General features: G+C 32.9%; 1 protein-coding gene across 2 annotated transcripts in view; it reads right to left on the minus strand.

The window, feature by feature from the left end:
* Positions 1-27,736, minus strand: part of LOC129947600 (cysteinyl leukotriene receptor 1) — a 180,521-nt gene that overhangs the window by 29,565 nt on the left and 123,220 nt on the right. For both annotated transcript variants that reach the window (XR_008781736.1, XM_056058230.1), the window contains exons 3-5: positions 25,426-25,571; positions 25,178-25,299; positions 4,306-4,415 (exon numbers count right to left, since the gene is read on the minus strand). Coding sequence is in view for 1 of the 2 variants with exons in the window: in XM_056058230.1 (XP_055914205.1) it covers positions 4,306-4,415; positions 25,178-25,299; positions 25,426-25,571 (378 nt within the window). In the remaining variant the exon portion in view is untranslated. The remainder of the gene's footprint in view (positions 1-4,305; positions 4,416-25,177; positions 25,300-25,425; positions 25,572-27,736) is intronic.

Genomic DNA, 27,736 nt, shown 5'->3' on the forward strand with positions numbered 1-27,736 from the left:
ATTAAAAAAGAATTCACTTATACTGAAAATTTGATGCCAAGAAAAAAATGGCAATGAAAACAGAATCCAACGATTGACAAGTTTGCTTCCTGAACTTTTGATACTTTATAGAGCTTGTTAAGTGGAAATTTTCCACTACTGTTATGTGTTTGAACAAAGAATCAATAATGAAATTTCTATAAGTTTCTTATTTTAAATGTACTCAGAACTACAAACAACTATGTGCTTGGATTGAATTCTATAAACATCTTTTAAAAAATGTATACATAAGTTCATCAAATTCTCAAAGAACTTCTCAATGTTGTCGTTAATTTAAATGCCATTTAAGTTGCGATGGCAGGGACAGATGGGACGTTACTACTTTGATGAAATCAATACTTTTAATTAAAACTTGTGAATCAAAAGTATAGTGTTTGGCTTTGAAATATAGAGAATGGTCATCCAGTGAACAAATTGACTGATATCGAATAGAACAAAAATTAACTTTCTATAAAGTTATGTAGGATGAAAGTAGATAAGTAAGTAGTGTAAACTTTATAAAAAAGAAACAAACGTACTTCAGATAGGTATTAAATTTATAAACAGATTTTCTGGAATGATATAACGTTTATATCAAAGGAAAATGTTTCCTCTCTTACACGGTGTAGGCGATAATATTTAAATAGATTTGGTACCTCATAAATTATTGCGTAATTCTATTTTTGTCTTCTTATGTAAACAAACAAATTAAGTTATCCAAAAGTTTCAAATTTACCCTTAACTTTTGGTAACAACATCAACAATTGTTGATCTCAGAAATTGTAGTTAAATAAATATTTATTTGTTGCGTACAGTTAAATTTTTCGTTCTAATAGCTCCGACATTAGACTTACATTTTTTTTTATAATAAACGGACACTCAAGTGGATAATACTACCCTTGTTATGTAGACACAGTGTGAGCACTAAAAAAAGGAGAGAGGGTTGAAAGGATTTGTCGTTTCACATTGGTTTTGAATTCCTGAATATTACAATGGCTGAGAAAGACAGAGTCTGGCAAGGCATTCCACATTCGCGTAGTACGCTAAATTACGAATCTCTGTACTGGACAGTACGATCGCAGTTGGGTTCGAGTGTACATTGATGAGCATTCTTAAAGGCGCGAGTATTACGGTTGAGGAGGAAGGGGAGGAATGCAAGTGGCTATTTCTCAAGAGCATAAACCGTTGAAACAACGGTGGAAAAGGGGGTGAGCCAAGAAACATTTCGACAAAGTTCAAGCGACGTAACTAATCTAAATCCTCTTCATTCAATACTGTCCAAAAATCCAAGAGGCTTAAGTAAGTTGCAGGAGTACCAATCCAGATATGGGAGTTATACTCAAACTTTGGATGTATATAAGCCTTGTAGGTAACATCCAGATTAGAGGGGGAGACAAATTTATTGCATCGCCTTAGAAAAATAAAACAACTTGGGTCATTTTTGGCGACATCGCGTGTGTGATCGTTCCACAAAAGGTGGTTGGTGATACACATACTGAAAATATCGAGATGTTCAGACTCCTCGAAGCAAGTGCCATCTATGGATAATGGCAAGAAGGGTATATCTCACCTTAACGATACAAGACAGCATTGCGTTTTCGAAGCAATACATTCCACGTGGTTTTTTAATCCCTATATAACAATGCTGTTAAGGTCGGAATTTAATGAGCTTATCATATTTTGTCGTTGCAGTTCCACATCCAAAGAAGTGGGATGTGAGTCTATCTATCATCAGCGAAACAATGTATTGGATTAGAAGTTGCAGACAGAAGATCATTAATAAAAATGAACAAGAGTGTTGTGGACAGAACAGAGCCCTGGGGAACACCAGCATTTATTTTGTGGTTTTTAGTCTTGAACCCATCCAATACTTCTTCTATTGAACTATTCGAAATGTAATTAACAATCCAATGAAGGAGGGATTCATGAAAACGGAAAACACGCATTTTCGATAAGATAGCCTGATGCCAAACTCTATCAAATGCTTTTGAAATATCCAGTGCAATAACTTACTTTCTCCAAAGCGATGTAAAGATTTGCTCGACTGTTCTGTGAGATGAACCATGAGATCACCAGTGGACCTTTTGCAACGAAAGCCGTATTGTCGGTCATTAAGAAGCTTTCGATCTTAGAGATATTTCTTAAGCTGATAATTAATCAGAGTTTCCATGAAATTGAAAAGAAGGGACATGAGGAAGATTCGCCTTTTAGGGAATAGGCTAGACAGATGCGGTTTTCCATTCACTCGGAACGAGGCATGAGGAGTAGGACAGATGAAAAACCTTACGCAGTGGTTTTGCCAGCGTTGAAGAACACCTATTCAGAACAATAGCGGGGATACCAGCCGGAGCAGCAAATTTATGAATATTGAGATCTTTAAGAACTTTTGCCACAGTACGAGTGCTAAAAAATCAAATCGACACCCATCATCTTGTCATCGATTTCAAGGCCGAGTATAACAGCATCTACAGGGACGAGAGAAGTTTATTTTTGGCATTCCTGCCAAACTCGTCCGTTTGTGCAGGATGACCATGGAGAATTCACGCTGCTCCATAAAGGTTGAAAACAATTCAACAGAACCTTTTGATGTAAAAAAGGTTTTAGACAAGGTAATGCGCTGTCCTGCGATTTTTTAACATCGTACTTGAAAGAATAGTGCAGAGCTCACACGTCAACACTAGAGACACTATCTTTCAAAAGTCTGTCCATTTACTAGCATATGCTGGTGAACTCAGCGTTATGTCAATGGAGCTTTTGTGAGTATTGAGGCAGAGGCTGCAAAAGTGGGTTTACGGATAATGTCGTCAAGAAAGGACTTACAACACCATCGTCACCATCGACCGAGGTTACTTCGATATAGTCATAGACTTCGTCTAACAAGGCTCCGCTATTAACACAGAAAAAAAAAATCAGAAGAAGAATAACTCTTGCTTTCCTCTGATTCTTTGGGCTAAGAAAGTAATTGAGTAGCAAAGCCCTACCTCGAAAGTCCAAAGTGTCGCTATATATAAGACCCTCATTATCCCCATTCTGCTATACGGTGAAGAAGTATGGACTATGACAAAAGCAAATGAGAGCACCTTGGGTCGTTTTTCAGGGAAAGGTTCTCCGTGTGATATACGTTCCCGTATGCAGGAGAAAATGGAACGACGAGATGTATGGGCTATACAGCGACGTAGACTTATCCAGAAGGGTAAAAGTCCAACGACTAAGATAGCTGGGTTACGTAGAGCGCATTGAAAACCAATGATCCGGCCCATAAAGTCTTAGAATCCACACTCACAGAACAGCGCAGTAGAGAAAGACCGCGGATCAAATGCTAATTTGTTGCTCAATAATACCTTACTATTTACTTTAAGTTATTTTATATTCCAATTTTTCCGGTTCGTTCAAAGAAGTATAATTCTTCATACATATGCTGTGCAATGAAAAAGACAATTTGTATACAAATTTTTTTGCTAAATGGTCTTGCCATGGGTAGTACTACTTTTATCAAGGAGACTGAAGAGCTTTTAGTTTTAGGTTTGTGCATTACAAAACATCTTTTATGTCGCTTAAATGCTTCTAAGTGCTTCAGTTTTGGCAATGAAAGACATTTTTAACCCCTTCTGATTTATTCGGTCGAGACATAAGTTCAATTTACATAATTCAAAATATCCAGTTTAATTCCTATTCCAACTTTGACATAAATTAGACGTCCTATTAGGAATGTTTTTAGTTTACTATTGCCTCCAATTTTATAAGTAGTTTATAGTAAGGAAATTTTATCTTCAGTTACAAAAACTTGGAAGGATTTAAACTGGTAAATATTTCCCACTAATCGAAATGACTAGAAATTATTAACCAATATTTCCTTTCTAAATTATTTGTAAGTATGTTCAAAAAACTGTCTTATAAAGAAATTATACGGGTTGGGTCGAAATACTGTTTGGATCAAAATACTTTATTTAAAACACTGTATCTCAAAATTCTGTATTTCAAAATACTGTATCTCAAATTACTGTGTTTCAAAATTCTTTATATTTTTCAAAATACTGTAAATAAAGCTTAAAATAAAAATCGTTTTTTAGCCTTATTTATTTATTAGAGAATCATATAGAATTTTGAAGATACAGTATTTTAAAATACAGCATTTTGACCCGCTCCCGAATTATACACATGTTTTTAGAGTAATTTGTATACAACCGCACTTGATCCCTTTTTACCTATGAATGAATGAAGCATTCCATCAAAGATCGGAATTTCCGTAGTTTTTATATTTTAATATTTTATTATTTTTTTTCTTACCTAAAATTTTGCCCACTGACGCAATACAGAACAAAATTAATTCCGAAATTCGTTACAAACAGTGAATTTGCAATATATTGCTGTTTGGTTAACATCTCTGATTCTTCTTTCTGAAATTATACAAAACAAAGAAACAACAACAACATTATAATAAACTTAGACATAAATTAGTTATGAATAACTTAAATTAACCCTGTGTAAATAATTAAAACTTTTAATTGCACATAAGTAAGCCATAAGTCGCACTATACACAATTTCTAGTAGTTTTTCAAGGGAAGTAAACATAAAATTATTATGCTTAATATTACACAAAAAAGTTTTACTTCACATATGATTTTATATACTATACAAGTCCTATAGAAGTCAAAGCTCAAAGGCCTTCAACAAACGATGGCAATGGTGATGTTGTTGATGATGGTGATGACTGATGAGTGTGTTCATTAAGAACTCAATTTATACTTTTTTGTGTACCTCAGAGGAATTACTTTATTCTGTTCTTCTAACATAAGGTTCATCATAAAGGACGAAAGGAACTGCATCAGCAGTTTTGAAAATTATTTTGGTCGGGCCCGTATGCGGTAAAAAAGGGACTTACGTATAATTGATTTTAAATGCTAGAGAATTTATAAAAACGACAAGGAAACTACGACTTTTAGAGGGTAGAATTAATGCAAGTTTCCTTTGAAATAAACAAAATTAAATATTTTTAATTTTGATTGGCTTGAAGAATAAGAGCAAGCACTCAAATATAATTATTGAACAAAACATCGACTGCTTTCGCGAATTCGATTACTCCAATTTCGAAATACCTTGTTAATGGCCTTGGGCTGTAGCTTACGGGTTGTTTGGATGATATTGGCCTCAAGTGTTGGAATCGTTTCCATATTATAAGTCCTCAATGGTACAAAACCAAAATTGTCCAAAAAGATGAATTCGTATCTCCGAGGTGACCATTGATAGCACCAAGACGGCTGAATTTGGTGAGCAAAAAGATCTAGCCCCGATGCGTGCGCGGTTTTTTTTACCATAGCAGTTTAAAAAAAGTGAACATTTTGGTTAACCCTAAATATCTTACCAAAAACTCCATAGGCTTGAATTTAATTTTATGTAATATATTGTAACGTGATACCAAACAAATATATTTATTGAAAAAAATCCAATTAACGAAAAAAAAAATTGTCACCTCGAAAATGTATGGCTTCCAACTAATTTTAACGTATAAGAAATATTGTTTTCAGCACTCAGTAAAATTTTGAGAAAAATCGAATTCACAGTTTTTTCTACAAAAAATAAAAACCTTACAAAAAAACAATACTAAAACTTGGTAAAAATGTACTTACGACTCAAAAAGCTTTTAAAAATTAAAAAAAATTGTCTTCAAACTCTTTTTATTTCACAGGAAGTATTGTTTGCGATATTCATTAGTATTTTTTTATAAAAATCCAACAGTCCGTTTTCTCATAAAAAAATAAAATCTAAAAAAATAGTACGAAAATTTGCTAAAAATTGATGTTCGGTTCATGATATCTCTTAAATTAATTTCGTTCATCCAATTTGAAAAATTTAAGAAATGCAACTTTTAAGCAAGACAAATCGAAAGACGTAATGGGAAGTTATCAGTGTGGGTGGCATCCCAGCATTTTTTTTTTTGAAATTCGATATTTCAAAACTGGTCATCATCTTTTTAAAAATCAAATGTAAAACGTGTATTAACAATGTCTAAATAAATGTCTACTTAATATATCTTTAAACTTAAATTGAAAAATGTTATGTACAAAAAATTAACTTTAAAAAACCGCTCTAACGATTGAATTTTTGAAAGCAAACAGGTTCATTTTTAAGTCTTAAAATTCAGGAAATATTTTTTAGCAGACTCTTTGGATACATTTGCAAGTTCGTGTGACCCAGTCGTGCATTTTATTTTGTTGATTTAAACACCTAAATAAAAACATGTCTAATCAGAAAAAACATTTGTTGCCTTAAATTATTGAGCAAATTATTATGTTCTAAGCTCTTGAACTGAGTCTCACCCTTTTGGCTACAGCAGCCAGCATGTTGCCACAGGAACTATTTTCTCAAATAGGAGTAAATTTGAGTGGTTGCTTCATTTTGGCCAAAACTTCTTTCATTTTGGGTATAAGTTTTCAATACTTCCCAATTTTGTTCAAGGGTACAGTGAATTATTTCATCCCGCAGAGATATGATACTAACTTTCTAACTTATGGCATATTTCTGATTTCACTCAATCTTGTGGTTGTATTTTTTGTTTTAGAATATATGCTTAAAGGTATTGTTGAAAAAAAATTATCTATAGCCACTAAATGCCCCTCCTCTCAGCACATGGACCTGATGTGTTTTGTTTAAGATATTACAAGTTTTGACATGGTCAGGAGGTTTATAATAATAGTTAATGTTTTTAAAGTTGAACAATAAAATGAACATAATTGCCTTAGAAACAGTAATACAAATTTGAAGAACACATATCAAGTCAAAGCAATATTCAAACAATACATATTTGTATGAAATCAAACCTAGGCACTCCTTCCTAAGAGAGTGATTAAGTCGCATGATAGCTTTTACTATCCTTCCCTCAAGTCCCTTCAACTAATGGCATGGCAATTTTGAATATATTTAAAAATAAAAAGAGGCTGGGATGCGACCCGCACAGCTTTCTATCCCGTCTGTCGATTTGACTTGCTTAAAGGGTTTGTATGTTTTCGTGTTTTGTTAAAAAAGTAAACGGGATTTTAAGTCAAAAACCAATTTTTACCAATTTTATTAACACTTCTTAAAAAAATGTATTTCTTATATAAACAACTACAAATAGGATGAATGGAATAATTTGAAATCCAAATTTTCTATTATTCACGAGCTCCGAGAACCGAATATTAACGTGTACCATTTTTTGTAAATCTTATTTTTTAATGAAAAAACGAACTGCTGGATTTTTATAAAAAATTTACTGAATATCGAAAGCAATCTGTGAGGTAAAACAAGTTTGAAGCCAATATTTTTAATTTTTAAAGAGGTATTTGAGTCGAAAGTAAATTTTTACCAACTTTTAGAAATGTTTTTTTGTTTTCTTTAGGTTTTTATTTTTATAAGAAAATCGTCAATTCGATTTTGTCAAAATGTTAACAAACAATATTTTTTAAAAGAAAAAAAACAGTTTAAGGCCAGTATCTCAAAGTTTTGAAAAGATATTTGAGTCGAAATCAATCTTTACCAACTTTGCTTAGTTTTTTTGTAGCTTTTTATTCTTTTATAAAAAAACTGACAATTCATTTTTTCTCAAAAACTGTTCGAATGTCGAAAACAATATTTCTTATATCAAAAAATTAGTTTAAATTTTTGAAAAGATTTTTACCCACTTTTATCTATCATTTTTATGTTTTGTACAAAAATTGTCAATTCGAATTTTCTCAAATTTTGTAGGAATAATAAGACAAAAATAGTTGGAGGCCAGTATTTCGAGTTCTTGTAAGGTTATTTGAGTCGAAAATCAAATTTAACCTTTTTTTTAACTTGGAGTTGCACAATATTATTTTGGAGATATAATCATTTTTTATTCGTAAAATTTTCGAGTTTTACATTTTTTTTTCAGTTTTTTTTTGATTTCTACAAAAACCGTTAATTGGATTATTTTTCCAAAAATATGCTGGTTTGGTATCACGTATATACAATATATAATTTAATTCAAGTCTATCGAATTATTAGTTCCTGAGATATTTTGGGGTTAACCAAAGTTTTTATCTTTTAGCAATGGTGAAAAAACCACCCACTCAATTGTTTTGAAAAAGCGTTCTGTATCCTTCTGCATTTTTATCTGTGTAACAACAATTATTTGAAGTCGATATCTCTACTCTACGTCTACATCTCTCTAAAAATCTTTTATTTCGACCTTGAATCGTCGAGAAATGTCAAAATTTTCAATTCGACAAATCGGACCGATTACAATAACTTCCTGTGGGAAGTTAAAAAAAAAAAACAACTTATCCCAAATCATTTTGCAAACAAGACAAAACATAAATTGGCTGTTTTTTTCTTAAGAAATAAAAAAACAATAGGAAAACATTCTTTATGCCTTATTCTTGAGTATATTTCTATAGCCTTCTTGGTTACTGATTGCCTCTTTCATCAATTTGAAGGTTTAAACTTAAAAAAAAGAAAAAACGTAACAAAAGAACGTCTGGAATATTTATTTTTAAAATTAAATTATATGGCTTTTTCTCGTTGCTGTCGCTTATTCATTTGTAGATTCATTGGATATGGATGATTTGATTATTGGAAATTCATTACCATTAAATCAATTACCTCTGATATGTACATAAAGTACCATTGGAGGTGTCAATAAAAAACATCCCCCATACTTGTCTTAAGGCCAAACTACCGCCCACATTTGTATGGATACTTTATGTATGTATGCTGTTATAAAACAGAAACGAGTATTATTTAAAACAAAAACAAAAAACAATACAGTTGTTTATAAGCCAGCTTTTTACTTCAAAATTTTAATAGTCAAATTTCATCTTAATGGTTTCTGTCTCATAAAATTGTGGCAAGGACTTAGGCTGGGGTGGTATTAAGAGGAGGTTTAATTTATTGGTTTAATCAATTTGTTATGTTGAAAAGCGTGTTTGAAAACTGATTAAAAAAATTGATTATTATTAATCTAAAATTTTTGCGCGGTGCGTGCCTGTGTATACGTACGCCCGTACGATCGAGAATTTTTTTCGTTGTCTATATCTCAAGAATCAGTTTAGATATCGACTTCAAATAAATTTTGTTATACAGATAATAATGCGGAAAGATGCAGAAAGGACTCTCAAAAAATAGAGTGGACCGTTTTTTTACCATATCAATTTAAAAAAAGTGAACATTTTGGTAAGCCCAAAAAATCTCATGAACCAATAACGCTAGCGAATTGAATTAAATATTACATTATATATTGTGACGTGATACCAAACCAGTATATTTTTGAAAAAAAAAACAATTACGGTTTTTTTTGCTAATCAAAAATTGAACAAAAAAAATAATTGTCTCCTTTAATATTTTACGGAAAAAAACAATTTTATCTTCAAAATAATTTTTTGCAACGAAGAATAACGTTTTTGACATCTGAAAAAAATCAAACTGTCGAATTCCAAACAAATAAAAACCCAAAAATTCATGGCTAAAAGTTGTTAAAAATTTATTTCATTTTTGAAAAAAATATTGTTTTCAACATTTATTACAATTTTGAGAAAAATCGGATATAGGCTTCAACTCAATTTATCTTATACAAAATAATGTTTTCAATATTCTGTTTATCTTATATAAAAATCCAACAGTCAGTTTTTCTATACAAATTAAAATCTACAAGAAAATACTACAGAAAATTTGTGAAAATTGATGTTCGATATCTCGTGAATAAATGAAGGTATTGACTGCAAAATGAGATCATTCGGTGGTAAATTTTCTAAAAAAATCCAATCTGCATTTGTTAACAAAAGAGATAAAAACTTACAAGAAATGCTACTAAAAGTGGTAAAAATTGGTTTTCGATTAAATATTGTTGGTTATTTTTTTTTAAATAATTCAATTACTTCATCTTTTACAGTAGACTTAGAAGCAAAAGTTACATTTATTATATACCATAGTTACACTATAACAAGCTTACCCAAATTTATATTTAAATTGTTTCAATTTAGTGCATTATATAAAAAAACGATAAATTATATTTATATCTATTCATAAATTGAATTTTAAGAATTAGTTAAATTACATTTAAACCTCTTTTAAATTTTTAATCACATTAATAAGGATTACAAAATTTAAGTTTTAAGAAATAAAGCAAAAAAAAGGAAAAATTAAGTTAAGAATTTTCAGCCAAACAGGTACCTAAAGCTAACGCGGTCAAATGCTTACGTCCTCGAAGCTCTAGTATGTCTAATGGTAGTGAGTTCCATAGTCTGACAGCACAAACAGCACAAACAAAGAACTAGCACTCAGAGGCAGAGCAAGTAAATCTTGGTTGAATAAATACAAAAGATCGGATGGAAGTAGAGAACACAATTCTAAAGATAAGTTGGCTCCTTCTTTGCTACGATGCCATTCAATGTCTTTAAAGTTTTGTAACTTAAGGTACTACCAAGTAAATTGTTCTTACACGCGGAAACATGATCATAACGCTTAAGATTGTACACGTATCGAATTATGTTGTTGAGGTTTCTTTTAGATTCTGAGCTATTAGGCAAAATATCTGGCATCCGTAATTAATAATCGGGATGATTAAAGTTCTTGCAAAGTAAAGTCTACAATCTTGTGCTGTATGCTTCTGTTTGAAGAAAAGACTGCGTAGACATCCGTACATTTTTTCTATAATGTGTTGTATGTGACAATCCTAACTAAGTGTGGAATTAAACCATATACCAAAGTTCTTTACTTAATCAACGCACTCGTTTACCTGGTTGCCAAATTATATGGGTTGAAAATAACTGAGATCAAGCTTATGTTTATAAATTTCTATACATTTAAATTTAGTTGGGTTCAACTTCAAGTTCTTCTCCTCTGACGAACGATAAATTCTATACAAGTCTTCATTGAGTAGGTTAGCACCGTTTTCAATCATGCCCAATTCACAACTTTAGCGAATCTGGACATCGTCTGCATACAAATCAATCGACGAATAGTGTATTGATCCCTGGGGAACTCCGGAATAGAGATCCAGCAATCCTAAAGCATGTTTATCTACCATGACAGCTTGTTTTCTCCCAGAAAGGTAAGAAACCATTAAATCGGGAGCTGAATCTTTGAATCGGAACAGCATTTTCATTCTGGAAATAAGAACACTGTGATTAACCGTATCAAAGGCTTCCGGGAAGTCAAGTAATCCTAAAAATTATACTCGGTCATGGTCAGTAGCACATTTATTCTAAAACCAGGTTAACACATAATAAATTATGTTATTAACTTCCCATAGGAAGTTATTGTAATGGGTCCGATTTGTCAAATTGAAAATTTTGACATTTCTCGACGCTTCAAGGTCCCTAGAGTCGAAATACAAAATTTTTAAGAAAGATGTCTGTGCGTGCGTATATACGTACGTTTGTACGTCCGTACGTCCGTACGTTCGCGACGTTTTTTTTCGTTGTCCATAGCTCAAGAACCAGACGATATATCGACTTCAAATAAATTTTGTTATACAGATAATAAGGCAGAAAGATGCAGAAAGGGCTCTCAAGAAAATTGCGTGGGTGGTTTTTTTACCATAGCAGTTTGAAAAAAAGGTGAAAATTTTGGTTAACCCTAAATATCTTCCGAACCAAAAACGCTAGAGACTTGAATTAAATTTTATATAATATATTGTAACGTGATACTAAACAGGAATATCTTTTGAAAAAAATCAATATAACGGTTTTTTTTATAATCAATAAAACTGAAAAAAAAAAATTGTCACCTCCAAAATTTTACGACTGAAATATGATTTCATCTTCAAAACAATTTTTTGCAACGAAGAATAATGTTTTTGACATCTGATAAAATTTTGAGAAAAATCGAATTGACAGTTTTTTTTACAAAAAATGAAAACCTAACAAAAATGTATAAAAGTTGATAAAAATTGATTTTCGACTCAAATATCTTTTTAAAACTTTGAGATATTGGCTTCAATTTACTTTTATCTTTCAAAAAATCTTGTTGTCAACATTCAGTTAAAGTTTGAAAAAAATCGAATTGACAGTTTTTGTACAAAAAATTAAAAACCGAAAAAAAATTAACAAAAGTTCGTAAAAAATGATTTTCGACTCAAATATCTTTTAAAAACTTTGAGATAATTTGTTCTAACTAATTTATTCTTATAAGAAATATTGTTTTAAACATAAGGACACATTTTGAGAAAAATCGAATTGACAGTTTTTTTTACAAAAAATAAAAACCTAAAAAGAAAAGTATAAAAGTTGGTAAAAATTGATTTTCGACTCAAATGTCTCTTCAAAAAGAAAGAGTTTTGAAATATTGTTTTGAACATTTGGTAAAATTTTTAAAAAATTCGAATTAACAGTTTTTTTTACAAAAAATAAAACTCTACAAAAAAAAACAATACTAAAACTTGGTAAAAATTTACTTTCGGCTCAAATAGCTTTTTAAAAATGAAAAATATTGGCTTTAAATTTATTTTATTTAACAGAAAATATTGTTTTCAGTAATTTTTATATAAAAATCCAACCGTTTTTTCATACAAAATAAAATCTACAAAAAATAGTGCGCAAATTTGGTAAAAATACATATAGACAAAATTTTAAGCAAGACAAATCGAGAGACGGGATGGGAAGTTATCAGTGTGGGTTGGGATACGACTTTGGCTTTAAATTTAATTTTTACAAAATTGTCTACTAAATCAGCTTCTTTAACTGCCTTCAACGATTTATGTGTAAATCAACAATAAAATATTACTATGAATGCAAAAGAATTTAAGCTCGGATCCACTGGTTCCATATCATTAGCTATTTCTACCTCATTAAGAGATTCAGACTTTTTTCAGTGTATTTTCCTTTCAATGGCCCTACTCTCAGATCTCGTATATTTTTATCGTTTAAATCTTTTTTTAGCTGTATTTTAGCTTCCCTGTATTTAAATGCGTGCTTTGTTTTGAAAGTCACGGAATGTATTATGAAACTTAGTGAATCGAAAACGTTTCCATTGTTTGTAAGCAAGCAAATTTTTTGATAAAACACTAAAAACCACAAGCCTTTTAAGCAAGACTAATAGACAGAAGTTATCAGAGTGGGTCGCATGCTCAGCCTCTTTTTTGTATTTATCTTTAAATGCATATTTTTAAGACTTTGAGTTTCCCTGCCTATAAACTATAATCTTAATATATTATGTGAATTAAGTATCACAATGTCCGTCCGCGATGGAGTGCTAAACTACTTAACCAATTTTTATCAAATTTGTTCACGGCCGGAGCAGTTTGATCCGACTTGAAAGATAGGATATCTTGCATCTCAATTTATGATCTCAATTTTATTACTATTTCTAATTCTTTGTCTATTATTTGTCTACTGTTGACTGGATTAAGTATGTATTTAATAGATGGCGCTGTGTAGAACTTCTAAACGTTTCAAATAAGTCAACTCTTAAAAGCTGTTGCTGAGGCTATAAAGTATAGGTTACATTTATTTTGTAGTAAATGAAATACAGTGAATTATATTTTTTCAATTTCTGGAGTCAGCATATCTTGAAAAAAATTAATTGATTCAGAGCATTTTCCGAAAATACAGAGTAATTACTTGAGCCATAAGTGGCTCAGTCATGGGGCTATATTGGCAGTTGATGTTGACGAATTTAACTTCCCGATACAGGAGTTGTTACCAGGAGAGCTGATCTTAAATTTTGTAATATTATTTATTATTATAAATATTTTCAATAAATTAATCGCTTTAACTCCAGTAACTTTCGTTATTTGAATAGATCCGATATTTCTGATTTTTTGGATACTTGCATATGATGTTGACCCAATCAATAGTCCAAATTTATGACCTCGAACGCTGAACATTTCTCAAAATTAGGAAACCGCGAAATGTTCGCTTATGACTCAGAAATCCATTCTTGCAGTAACTTTTTATTGCTTGCTTGCTTTTGTCTGTAGTACCATAAAAAGAAAGAGGCTGGGATGCGACCCACACTGATAACTTCCCATCCCGTCTGTCGAATTGTCTTGCTTAAAAGTTTGTCTATATGTACTCGTATCAATTTTTACCAAATTTGCGTACTATTTTTTGTAGATTTTATTTTTTATGAAAAAACTGATATTTTCTGTGAAATAAAATAAGTTTGAAGCCAATATTTCAAATTTTTGAAAAGGTACTTGAGTCGAAAATCAATTTTTACCAACTTTTGTTAAATTTTGTTTAGGTTTTTATTTTTTTGTACAAAAACTGTCAATTCGATTTTTTTCAAAATTTTACTGAATGTTAATAACAATATTTTCTGAAAGATAAAAGTAGTTTAAAGCCAATATCTCAAAGTTTTGAAAAGAAATTTGAGTCGAAAATCAATTTTTACCAACTTTTATACATTTTTTTTATAAAAGTAAATTAAAGCCAATATCTCACAGTCTTGAAAAGATATTTGAGTCGAAAATCAACTTTTATTAATTTTTATTTTTAGGGTTTTATTTTTTGTAAAAAAAAAACTGTCGATTCGATTTTTTTTACATTTTTCAAAATGTTGAAAACAATATTTCGTATAAGATAAAATAAGATTGAAGCCTAAATTTCAAGTTTTTGAAAAGATATTTTAATCGATATTCAATTTTTACCAACTTTGAGTAATGTTTTTTTTAGATTTTTATTTTTTATAAAAAAAAAACTGTCAATTAGATTTTTCTCAAAATTTTATCAGATGTCAAAAACATTATTCTTCGTTGCACAAAATTGTTTTAAAGATGAAATCATATTTCAGTCGTAGAATTTTGGAGGTGACACATTTTTTTTTCAGTTTTATTGATTTATAAAAAAAACAGTTATATTGATTTTTTTCAAAAAATATACCTGTTTGGTATCACGTTACAATATATTATATAAAATTTAATTCAAGTCTCTAGCGTTTTTGGTTCGTAAGATATTTAGGGTTAACCAAAATGTTCACCTTTTTTTCAAACTGATATGGTGAAAAAACCACCCACGCAATTTTCTTGAGAGCCCTTTCTGCATCTTTCTGCCTTATTATCCGTATAACTAAATTTATTTGGTTCTTGAGCTATGGACGACAAAAAAACGTCGTGAACGTACGGACGTATGGACGTACGAACGTACGTACACACGCACGCGCAGACATCTTTCCAAAAATCTTTTAATTCGACTCTAGGGACCTTGAAACGTCGAGAAATGTCACAATTTTCAATTTAACAAATCGGACCCATTACAATAGCTTCCTAAGGGAAGTTAATAATTTAGAATCTCAAAGTTAAAAACAACGGGCAAATTATCTAGGCAAACAAATTTTGTTTTCAATTTTGAATTTAATTAAGTATTTTTTTTTCAATCTCCTTGTTAATTATTGGTTAAGCATAAAAAAGCAGAATCAAAAATATATTTTAGTTTTTGAGAAAATTGGAAATAACTACAAATACGATACTATTTTTTAGTAAAGTTTTAGGTAAATCCAGTATCCAATTTTTTTTCTAGCTATTTACAACTTTGATTCAGGCTTTCAACCTCGCGGTCTGAATGCAACATGGCAGAAGTCGACGTAACAGCCAAAATCGATAATTACTTTTTTAGTTAGTTTCTAGTTCTTTTTCACAAAAATACACCTGCATTCTGAAAATCGTTTCATCTACAGGCACAATTTAAAGCTCAAATCGTAGTTACTTTATTTGTCTTAAAGTCGTGGAACATGTTTGTACTTACAGGGTAAGAAATATCAACTTTTACGGGTGGTCTCTAAGATCGTGCTATTTAAAACCGCTGGAATATATCTTTAAGTGTGATGTCGATGGTATAAGCCTTAGACGATTAACGCTTTGGAAGAGAATATTCTTCGCTAAAAATCGAAAAGGTTTATGAAATAAAATGAATACAAAAAAACAACTCTTACGATTAAAGATTTTTCAATTAATTTATATGAAAGGGAAAGGAAGCTTGATTAAATTCCACCTAAAGTACTCGATTGATTATTTATTTTCAAATAGAAACTGTTTCAAGGACTCTGTTGAAATGTTCAAGGTTTTAGTTTAAAAAAGATAAATTGATTTTGTTGAAATGCTTTATAGCCACTTCAACTCTTCTTATGAATTTTTTTTCCTGGAAAACTGCTCTTCGCATTTGAACACCATGTTATAAGTTTGACTTTGACTAGGAACTTTTTAAATATCTAAGTATATATGTATGTATGTGTAATGCAGACAGGACAAATTGCTAATGGCTTACAAAAGATTGGCAGCATTGGGACACCACATTCTTTACTAGATAGGTAGTTCTTTACTTTAAGATATAAATTATTAACAAATGTTTCTCTTTAAGAATATGGACATGGCACCTCTGTCGTCTGCTTAATCGACATTTCATAACAAAAGCACAATTAAAATGTAAAGAAGTTAAAATTTAAATAATAAACATAAGTTTAAGCATCAATTGCGAATTTAACAATCTTGAGATGATTTTGAAAAAAAAAATATATCAATTTTTACATGATTTGAAACACAAACAGGAAACTTTGTCTGAACCTTCAATTGCAATAACTGGTTGTTAGGTTAGGTTATAGTAGCTGTCCAAGATGGAAACGGACACACTTAGGCCAGTTTAATGGCCCATTGTGATACCACATGAATCTTGAGGCTTCCTTCTAAGCTCAATGGAACCAGCTTGAGTCCCTTAGGAAACGTGAGAGGCTGATTATACCGATATGATTTAGATCGTTTAGATCGTTAAAGAAGAATTCTCCTAGGTAATTCTTGCGTTTTCGAGCTAGAGCAGGGCATGTGCAGAGAAGATGAAGAACTGTTTCTTCCTCTTCCTCGTCCATACAGCTTCTGCAAAAGTCATTTGAGAATACGCCTAGTCTCGTGGTCCGGTTATGACACCTATTATCGAGCTTATATGCGATCTGCTCAGAGAGAGCAAGCACCTTGAACGTTTTAAATCCAGTGTTGGCCAGATGTTTTTTGTGACTTGACACGTGGTGATGTTGTTCCACCTGGTGCCTGCCCTCCTCACAGCGTCTTGCATTAGCAGGAGTTTTCAAGTAGCTATTGGTATGCCAGTACTTGCCAAACGTGGTAGGATGGGCTGTATTGTACCGTTCCTGGCTAGTTCATCTGCCTTACAGTTACCTGGAATGTCTCTATGGCCCGGCACCCAGCAAAGGTGAATATTAAACTGTTGCGCCATCTCCATTAGAGATGATCGACAGTTATGGACTGTTATAGAGTTTGTAAAGACAGAGTCCAGAGATTTGATAGCGGCCTGGCTATTAGAGAAAATACGGATAATAGATGTTGATATCAGGTTTTTTTGAGCCAAGACAAGACTTCTTTTATCACCAAAAGTTCAGCCTGGAACACGATACAATGATTGGGAAGGTGGAATGAGAGACTTAATTTCAGTTGTTCAGAGTACACACCTCCACCAACCCCTTCTTTTGTTTTTTACCCATCTGTGTAAAAATGGATTGACTCATCCTCCAAGAATGTCCTATCCTCCCAAAAAGATCTGGTAGGTATAGAAACCTGGAAGTTTCTGTCGAATTGTAGTTGGGGGATGGTGTAGTCTGTGTGCTTTGAAATTGATTGTAAGTACCTCAGAATTACGGAGTGGCCAATGTTGTTGTTAGTCCACTGCGACGAAGCATTGAGGCGAATAGCAGAGCTTGCAGCTATTTGTTTCATAAATATGTCAAGAGGTGTAAGGTAACTGGTTGTAGCGTTATGTTCATCAGTTCTTACGATCAGATCATTGAACATGGTGTGTCATTGATTCAAATTCGACTCCAAAAAAAATAGATTACTGCCATTTGAAGAATCTATCTGGTTCCATTCCAAGGGGAGGCATTTGTTTGCATAAGCCTTGTCATAATGCATTTGTGAAGCCTTCTTTCAACCTCACTCATAACTTTCAATATGTATTCTGAGTAGGTTTAAAGGTTTGTAATGTAAGGAGGTGTTATGCCAGACTTTACATATATAGGATAATTGGGCGTTGAAGAAGGCAATTTGAACAAACGTTTGAAGAAATACCTTTGCACGGCTTCAAACTCCTCCACTTGTAAATATCCAATATGGTACCGTAGCTTATGCAGCAGTTCACAGTTGCTTGACAAACACGATATTTGGATTTAAGATCGATATTTGAAATAATAGACGACCTCAATAGGCGCGTTGTTTAGGGACCAGTTTTCTTCTGCGAGTCTTTTTCTCTGTCGCGGTTCAACTTCAGGAGAGAACAGACTTCAGGATTTACAAAATATATTAAGTTTGTTGATTTGCAGCTGAAGTGTAGATGGATTGTCAGCGTAGAGCAAAAATTTGATTTGTATACCGGCAAAGAGTATTCCATCCGGAAGTACATCACAAACGCCATCAATAAGCAAAGCGAATAATAACGGGCTTAATATACACCCTTGGGGGACACCTGATTCTGTTTCAAACCATTCAGAGAATTCAGTTCCACTGCTGCAGTAGATGAGGCAAGAAAGTTGAAATAAAACATGAAAAATGTACGTGAAACTCCTAAGGATGTCAATTTGTACATCAAGGTATTTGTATTTACCTTGTCAAAGGCTGCTGATCTTTTAGCAATACTCGTCAGAGCGAATTCTTTATTATAGTGAGTAATTAAAGTAATTAATAATTAATGCTATTAAATGATTTGCATAGAAGTTCTTCTCAAGTCGAATTGTTCATGATTTATTTCCTTTTTAAAGTTAAAGTTATTGATTTTTCCAAAATAAAGTCCTTTAAAATCAAAACAATGAACTGCATATGAAATATTTTAAATTTTACTTTTATTCAAAAAGTTTGATGTTTTAACCATAAAATTTGTATTTTTAATTTTAACTAAGTAAGTAAACAAAAAAACATTCACAGATTTAGAATTCAAAATTGCCCCAAACCAAATGTTTTTGTTAATTCATTTATTTTGATTAATTTCCACCTTCACCTTTCCCATCCTTACATTTCCGAAAAACTAGTAGTACACTGATAAATGTTGTTTTGTGGAAATTTAATGCATACAAACTCACTTTGAGAATTAACATAATAACGATTTATGTGTAAATCAACAATCAAATATTACTATTTTTTATTTTAAATTTACGAAGTAATTAGTCTGTGTATTTACGCAAAAATGGTTTTAACTGTACTTTGCTTATCAAAATAAAATATAATATTAATATAAATGTAGGTATGGGAACAAAAACAGTGAATAGCTCCACCAGCAAGTTTAACCTCATTACAACCGGAACTTTTGTGGGCAACCTTTTGTTGCCAAACAACCCCATCATATCACCCTTATTGTAATTATTTTTCAGAATTTATTTGTTAAAAAAATCATGTCTATGAATACGAATTATTAGTTAAGTATGTGTTTTCGAGCGTTTATTTGCGGCTTGACGATAAAAGCGTTAACTATAATAACTGCAGGCTCAACTATGAACTCAACATTTGGAATATTTTAATTTTCAAACAAAAATATTAGTTTATGAGAAATTGGGAGATATATTTGCTTATTGCTCGGCTTCAATAAACATCGTTTTGTAATGATTTGTAAGGCTTCAGAGCAAAGGTGTGTCACAAAATAACCTTTTATGTTCAAATCCCTTTCTTTTTAATAATTATCAACGATATTCTCTGCAATTAAAATATAAGTACAAATACCTAATCATTATAATTTTTAAGTTCGATATTAAATAGACAGAGATGATAGTTAAAGATTTTGGTGGAAGTGCTATGAGTTTTTGCTACTTTTTTCACAAAGTAGCCAAAGACAAGGACAAATTTAACAAGGTTTAAAATAAAACAAATTTGTTTTTACTACACTTTCAAGACATGTGTCAAGGTGGTTAACTCTACAGCGTTATCCATATTGCGGTTTCAAAAATAAAACACATGTACAATATTTTTGTCATGATACATATTTCTTTTTTATTATAAAATTTATAGGTGATTTTCGATTACTTTTTAACACATAGTGGAAGGTATCGCAGCCATTACTTGACGAATGTTGGTTTGTTAGTGCTCAAGAGTTGGCGGTTTATCTGCATAAGCACTGTCTCGAGCGAAGCTGCATAAAATCGTATGATTTTGGTGGCCAGCTATACGAGAAATTACGCGACCGCGAAACGTCTCTTGCAATAAAGCCATATTCACCGAGTTGTGTGGCATGCAACACCGTCTTGTTGAAACCACATGTTCTCCAAGTCGTATTCTTCAATAGAAGGCGGTAAAAAAGTCGGTTATCATATGGCCATAACGCTCCGAATTGGTGGTGACAGTCATTTCATCGTCGTTTTCGAAAAAGTAATGTCTAATTACTCCTTTAGGCCAAAAAGTGCACCAAACAGTGACATTTTGTGGATGAAATGGCCTCTTTTCAATTGCTTTACGATTCTCAGAACAAATACAATAATATTGTTTATTAACAAGCCCACCGACTGTGGAATTTGTTTCGTCACTGAAGACGCGACTAAGTGAAAATACAGCTGCCTTCAGTTGATGCAAAATTCGCCATAATATGTGCCGCTAAATAGTCCCAATTCTTGACAACTATGAGGAATCGTACAACAGCTATATTTTCAGTGGTACGAGTGAAACGATGATACACAGGCATTGTATCTCTAACCAATCCAAACTTTTCAAATTTCTTCTCAATTTTGACCAAACCTGTTGCAGAATCACTTGTTTTGTAGTAGGTTTTAACAATTTTTATGCGATAGTTAACCGATCCATTGTCGTAAAAGTCAGACTTTTAATTAAAAACAAAAATTGGTTTAACAACTTAGTTTGACAGCTGTCGAATTCCAGCCCTAAACTTTTAAAACCACAAAATGGATAACCCGTTATATTAAAAGATCATATTATGCAATTTAAAATAAATATGCAACGACCATGTATTTAGGGATGAGCAATAATTTTTACCATTAGACAATAATTGTATTGCAAAAATACAGTCTCATAATTAATTCGTTTCTATTATTTTTTCCATAAAAAATGAATGGGTAGTTCATAATTATTTCCTTTTGTTTAACTCCAACAATTTTATATAATTTTTTTTCTTAAGGCATGGAGAGTTGAGAGATATTTTTATAAAATTCCTTGTACGATATTTATTGCAAGTTAAGACCATTGCTATTATTTTTACCACCACTATATTTTTTTTTTTTTTGATGTTCAAATGGTAGACATGTGCATTCAAGAGGACACAAGCGTCCACAGGTTTTTCTCAAAACCAACCTCTGTCTATCACCTCCTACTCTCACCTCCCCGTGGTGAACATTGGGTGCCCAGTACCTCAACTGGAGATTGGGTTCCAACCCCAGTGGAAAGTTGTTAGAGGCAGCAAACAAGAGAGGTAGGGAGAGGTGTTTCAACTAAGGCACCTCTCCTTATCCAGACGGCAGGGGAGGAATTCCCGAGATGGAATCAACGGTAGCGTCTACAGTTCCAGTATGGTTGAACTACTTAATGAACACCTTATACAGCTTCTTCGACTTATTCGGAGCCCTATAAGGAGCGGTTTTATCCGGCTCCCCATCCTTGGAGTTATACTTAGGATCTGGCCCTTTAGGTTGGGGGTTGTGCCGTCGGGGTGACTTCCTGGCCACGTAAAAGCTTTCATAGTTGCGAAGCACCAACAAGCCTCGGATACGGACGGATTTACTGTTGACAACCAACGCAAACGACTAAAGGACAATGAACTTCGGATAGGCACGTGGACTGTTAGGTCCCTTAACAGACCACGTGTGGCTGAAGAATTAGCGGAGGCCCTAGACCGCTATAAATCAGATATCACCGCCATCCAGGAAATACGATGGGATGGGACGGGCAAAAAGAGGATGAAAAACTGCGATATTTACTATGGTGACTGCTACCACCAATAGCGCTAACATCGACTCGGAACACAACCTCGTTGTAGCCAAGGTAGCACTTCGGATTTCCAGACCCAAGGCAAAACAGGGAGGTACTGGGAGAAGGTACAACGTCGAACGGCTACAATCACCAGAGATCGCCAAATCCTTTTCAGACCGAGTTACAAGTAACCTCTCTCGAAGTTCTCTGAAGCCAACACAATGTATCGAAAACCAGTGGCAACATTGCCAAGATGAAATCAGAGAAGCCGCCTCTGATGTGCTGGGTTTCAAACAGCCACCAACAAGAAACCCCTGGTTTGATAAGGAATTTCGGCAGGCAAATGCAGCCAAACAACAGGCACGCAAAGCGGCGCTGCAGAGAAGGACGAGAGCTGCTCATGAGCTCTATATGAGCAGAAGAGGCGAGAAGAACGCCGACTTCTCAGAAGGAAAAAGAGAGGGCATGAGAATCGTGCGGTCGAAGATGTTGTGAGATTTAAAAGCAGTAATGAAGGTTGAAAGTCTTATGAACAGGTGAAACGAAATACATAAACCTAAACCGCAGTCAATGCTGAGGATATGGAAGGACCAATTCTGCAGACTGTATAATGGCAACGACGAACTGAATTCCGCTGTGAGGCAGGATGATCCATTCAACACAGACGACGAAAGCCAACAATCCCAACCTCCCGAATTAGACGAAGTAAAGATTGCCATATCTAAGCTGAAGTCCAATAAAGCCGCTAGAGCGGTTGGCTTGAATGCCGAGCTCTTTAAAGCAGCTGGAGATAAGTTGGTTGCATGCACCAACTTATCTGTAAGATATGGTCAGAAAAAAGCATGCCCGGTGAATGGAACCTCAGTATTGTTTGCCCGATCCTGAAAAAAGGAGACCCTCTAAACTGCACCAACTATAGAGGATTAAGTCTACTTAACATCGCCTATAAAATCTTCTCTGTCGTAATATGTGAACGTCTAAAGCCCATCGTCAACAACCTGATAGGTCCTTATCAGTGTGGTTTTAGACCAGGAAAGTCCACAGTTGATCAAATATTCACATTACGGCAGATCCTGGAAAAAACCCAAGAACACCAAATCGACACCCACCATCTTTTCATCGGTTTCAAGGCCACATATGACAGCATCTACAGGGAGGAGCTGTATAGAGCCATGTCTAGTCTTGGCATCCCTGCCAAACTCGTCCGTTTGTGCAGGATGACTATGGAGAATTCACGCTGCTATATAAAGGTTGGAAACAACTTAACAGAATCTTTCGATGTCAAAAAAGGTTTTAGACAAGGTGATGCGCTGGATTTTTTTAACATCGTGCTGGAAAGAATAGTGCAGAGCTCACACGTCAACACTAGAGACACTATCTTTCCATAGTCTGTCCAATTACTGGCATATGCTGATGACATTGACACAATCGAAAGAGGCAGAGGCGGCAAAAATAGGTTTAACGGTTAATGAGGGCAAAACAAAGTACATGCTGTCGTTAAGAAAGGACAAACAACAGCGACGTCTTGGTCAAAACGCCACCATCGACAGACGTAAATTTGAGGTAGTCAAAGACTTCGTCTACCTAGGCTCCGCTGTAAACGCAGAAAACAACACCAGCGCTGAGACCAAACGCACAATAACTCTTGCTAACCGCTGTTTCTTTGGACTAAGAAAGCAATTGAGTGGTAAAGTCCTCTCCCGAGGGACCAAAGTGTTGCTATATAAGACCCTTATTATTTCCGTCCTGCTATACGGTGCAGAAGCATGGAACATGACAAAAGCGGATGAAAGCACCTTGGGTCGCTTCGAGAGAAAAGTTCTTCGTGTGATCTACGGGCCCGTATGCATCGAAGGGGAGTGGAGGAGAAGATGGAACGACGAGCTGTACGGGCTTTACAGCGACGTAGACTTAGCCAGAAGAGTAAAAGTGCAACAACTAAGATGGCTGGGTCACGTAGAGCGTATGGATTGGTTTCGGCCCGGAAAGTCTTCGAATCCGCACCCACAAGACAGCGCAGTAGATTAAGACCGCGGATCAGGTGGCGCGCACAAGTCGAAGGTGACCTCACCCAACTAGGGACCGAGCTAGATGGAGAAGTTTGTTGGGTGAAGCCCTAGTTCACCCATAGGACTGTAGCACCACCTTAAGGAAGTAAATATATGTTAATTTTTGTTGGCTATAAATATTTTATTTTTACTTCATTTCCTGTTTCTACGATATTGTTTTTTTAATTTTATGTTATTTTTTCTTACAAGACAATGCTCACAAGAACCTAGCCAGCCTGTACAACTATCGAAAAATGTCTGTTTGTTTTTTAAAAACATAAATAATAAGTCAGTGTTGCCGAAATTATTTATAAAGTATTGACATCCCTTCATGATCGTATTTTTTATTTTTTTTTTAAATTTAAACTTGTATAGTGGCGTTATTTTCTGACTTCTTTTAAATAAAAAAAATATATTAAACTTGAAATTCATACGAATTAATTCGCAGTAATCCTTTAATCTGCAGTCAAAAAAGAAAACTGTTGAAGCAGAAAATATAAAGACTCATGATCATTAACTTTTAATTTTAAAATTTTGTTAATAATTCTTAAATAATCGTCATCTGCATTACATTTATAAATTTGCTTTAAAACTTTTACTGAAAATGTAACGTAATATCTCTTTCGAAATTACATGAATTTTTGTATAAAATTTCTGTTAGCGAAATAAAATCTTTTGGCTCTAATTATAAAACTCTTAGGGGAAAATCGCTGTCTTTTTACTTTGAAAACTTCGTCGTTGTATATCGCTCACTTTGATGATCTTTATTCGAAAGTCTCTCAAGTTACTCATTGTATTAACAAAAAGTCAGTAAAGTCAAAATAAATAAAGATGCTTTTTTCGCTACCGTTGATAATCGATCAACGCATCAACTAGGATCTACCTATTCCTTCTGCAAAGGGAATAATAGAGATCTCTGTGTTGACGGTCAAGCAATTGATCGTTCAGAAACATTTTCTCTTTCTGGTTTCATGAAATATAGATTTGTCAATTCACTATGCATCTATAGCAGTCCAAAATATTTGTTATTTCAATATTCAATAATATTAAATTGCAGTCGCGTGTAAATAAAATCACACTTTACAATAAAAACATATTGATTTTAATTTTATTTTAATTTTAAAATAATACTTCATAATGATTGCACCATCGAATTTGTCTAATGTTAAGCTACATATCAAGGCATTTTTTAATATTTAAAAAATTTAATTATTCCTATTAATTTCTTTTTCTATTACTGGCTTCTTAAATTATAATTGTATGTATAGTTTAATTTACCTCTAGGAACATTTTCACTCTAAAAAAGTAGCTGGGCAGATTCAAGAATACAAAAACCGTCGAAACTATTAATAACATCTTTGTGACTTTTAGCTGTGATGAGTTTGTCAACGGTCGTCTTCCTTTAACGAAAACAGAAAACAAGAAAATTGAACTTTTTTTCTTATTACAAAAATCGATAGCTAAATTCTTATAAATGGAAAATTTTGTTTTGAAAATATGAATCAATAATATAACACGACACATACCTGGTTTAGATTTGGATTCTCGATGTGAACCACCACAATTATTGTGACCATTGGGATGTGAAAAGTTTGACATAACTGAGTTTTGCCTTTTCACAGTACTTGTCCGGTAGGTTGATGAAAAAGGACTTCGTGTTATTTGAGTTTTCCTAGGAACAGAACAAAAAATAATAAATAATACGCCATTTTACTCATAGATACATATTATAAATAAAATAAATACCATTTTTATATTAAAATTTCCTAGAAATAAAGCGTAGATAAGCTATCAATATTTCAATACTTTTTTGTGAGTGGAAAAGAATTTTCTTTGTTTTATTAAATAAATATATTTGTAGCTGTGTTTGCTTAAATGAAGTATTAACATCTGGTGGTTTTTAAAATAAATTGAAAATTTTATTAAACGCAATAACAATAACACTATAACTACCTGTACGAAAAAAGTTAGTACATATTCATTTTATTTTTTATATTTAATCTAATTTGCATTTAGATGAACAATTTGACCGAATACAAATATTTTTTGTTCATAGTTTTACTTTAAATATATTTTATGTGAATGAATTGCAAATAATTGAAGTTTTATTTTTTATCTAAAATTAAAAAAATTTAATGGTCATAAGGTCAAAAATTATCTTTTCTGACTTTTGAACACAAATTTAAAATACAAAAATTCAAAAGTATGTACTATAAACTATGTGCAAACATTCTATCCAATCATTTCAAAGAATTATTGAATCCAAGCAGCATACAAACAAATTGGCACTATGCGATACTATAATTCAACAACGAAATCCTAGATACAGAAATTAACCTTCAAGAAGTGGAATTAACTCTAGGATCTCTTAAAGATGGAAAAGTGGCGCGTGCCAATGATATTTCTGTTGATTTCTATAAATACGGAAAAGTCCTGCTAAAAGAACGTCTGTGAATACTTTTTACTGTAGTATTTGAGAGGTATATTTCAGTAAATGTATTTCGAGACGCTATAGTATTCCCGATGCACAAAAAAGGATCCTTGTTGGATGCAGCAAACTATCGTGGAATTACTTTTCTTAATTCGACTTATAAGATTTTTACAACTCTGTTGCAGAAAAGACTCACAGCGTGGATTGAAGATCAGAACCTTTTAAAAGAGACTCAAGCGGACTTTAGATCAGGGACCTCTACAATGGATAACATTTTAATTGTTAGGAGGCTACCTGAAAGCTTTATTAGGCAGGGAAGAAAATTGTGTGCATTCTTTATAGACTTCAAAGCAGCATTCGACTCAATCAACAAAAGTGCTTTATTCTACAGGCTTTATTGTCTGGGCTTGTCTCTGAAGTTCGGACGCGTTCTCGAAGAGCTGTATAGAGGAACACAGGCTGCAGTATGGAAAGGAGCTGAGCTTTCTTATTGGTTTATAACCACCTTGGGAATAAGACAGGGGTGTACATTGAGTCCCATCTTGTTTTCACTCTTCATAGATGACCTTGTAGATTACTTTACAGGCGGTGTTGATTTAGCAGGGTTTCGTATTAAGGGGGTATTCTGGTCTAGGAATAAATAAAAATTGATTTTTTTTTTCATATTTTCATAGTTTATTATTTAAGAATATGTCTATGAGAGGATTTTCCCAAATTCAAATTATTTTTGGAGAAATAAGTATTTTTCTGAGCAGCCATCCAAATCGGTTGGGCTGCAAATAATTGAACAAAAGACAGAATGGGGTACTTTAAACGCGTTTTTCTCAGAATTGTCTTTTTGAATCTGATACCCACGATTTCTCAGGTTCTGCCGAACCGATTTACTTGAAATTTTAAGAAAGTCTTCTTTAGGGACTTGTCTACGTCCGGAACTACGGCCATCTCCAAATTTTCATTTTTACTATTTTGAACAAATCGAAGATTATTCAAAAAAGTGGTAAATTTTTGTTTTTTTTTTCTTTAGGCAGTCGCTATTTTGTAAAAAAAATGTTTGTAACTTTTCCGTAGTTCCAGACATTGCGACATTATTGTAGATTCATAATCTTTTTTAGTTTTTGATTTCAGATTTCTAGGAGAGTTAAAATCGTGGGTATGGTCAGACGCACCACTCCATCAGCTGATATCTAACGGAATTTTGATTTTTTCTACTTTTTTACTTTTTTTTGCATGCTTCTAATGTGAATAAAAAATGTATACAAAAATTTATGCTAAAATTTTTGCTTGCTTTTTTCTACAGCACTTCAAAAATTACCTGAAATTCATGTCTCTAGACCAGAATACCCCCTAGAAACTACAAAAGGTAAAAACTGCAATTTATATTTCATGGAAAAGATGCTCACAGTATT

Source organism: Eupeodes corollae, chromosome 2, assembly GCF_945859685.1.
Source record: "Eupeodes corollae chromosome 2, idEupCoro1.1, whole genome shotgun sequence".
NCBI lineage: Eukaryota > Metazoa > Arthropoda > Insecta > Diptera > Syrphidae > Eupeodes > Eupeodes corollae.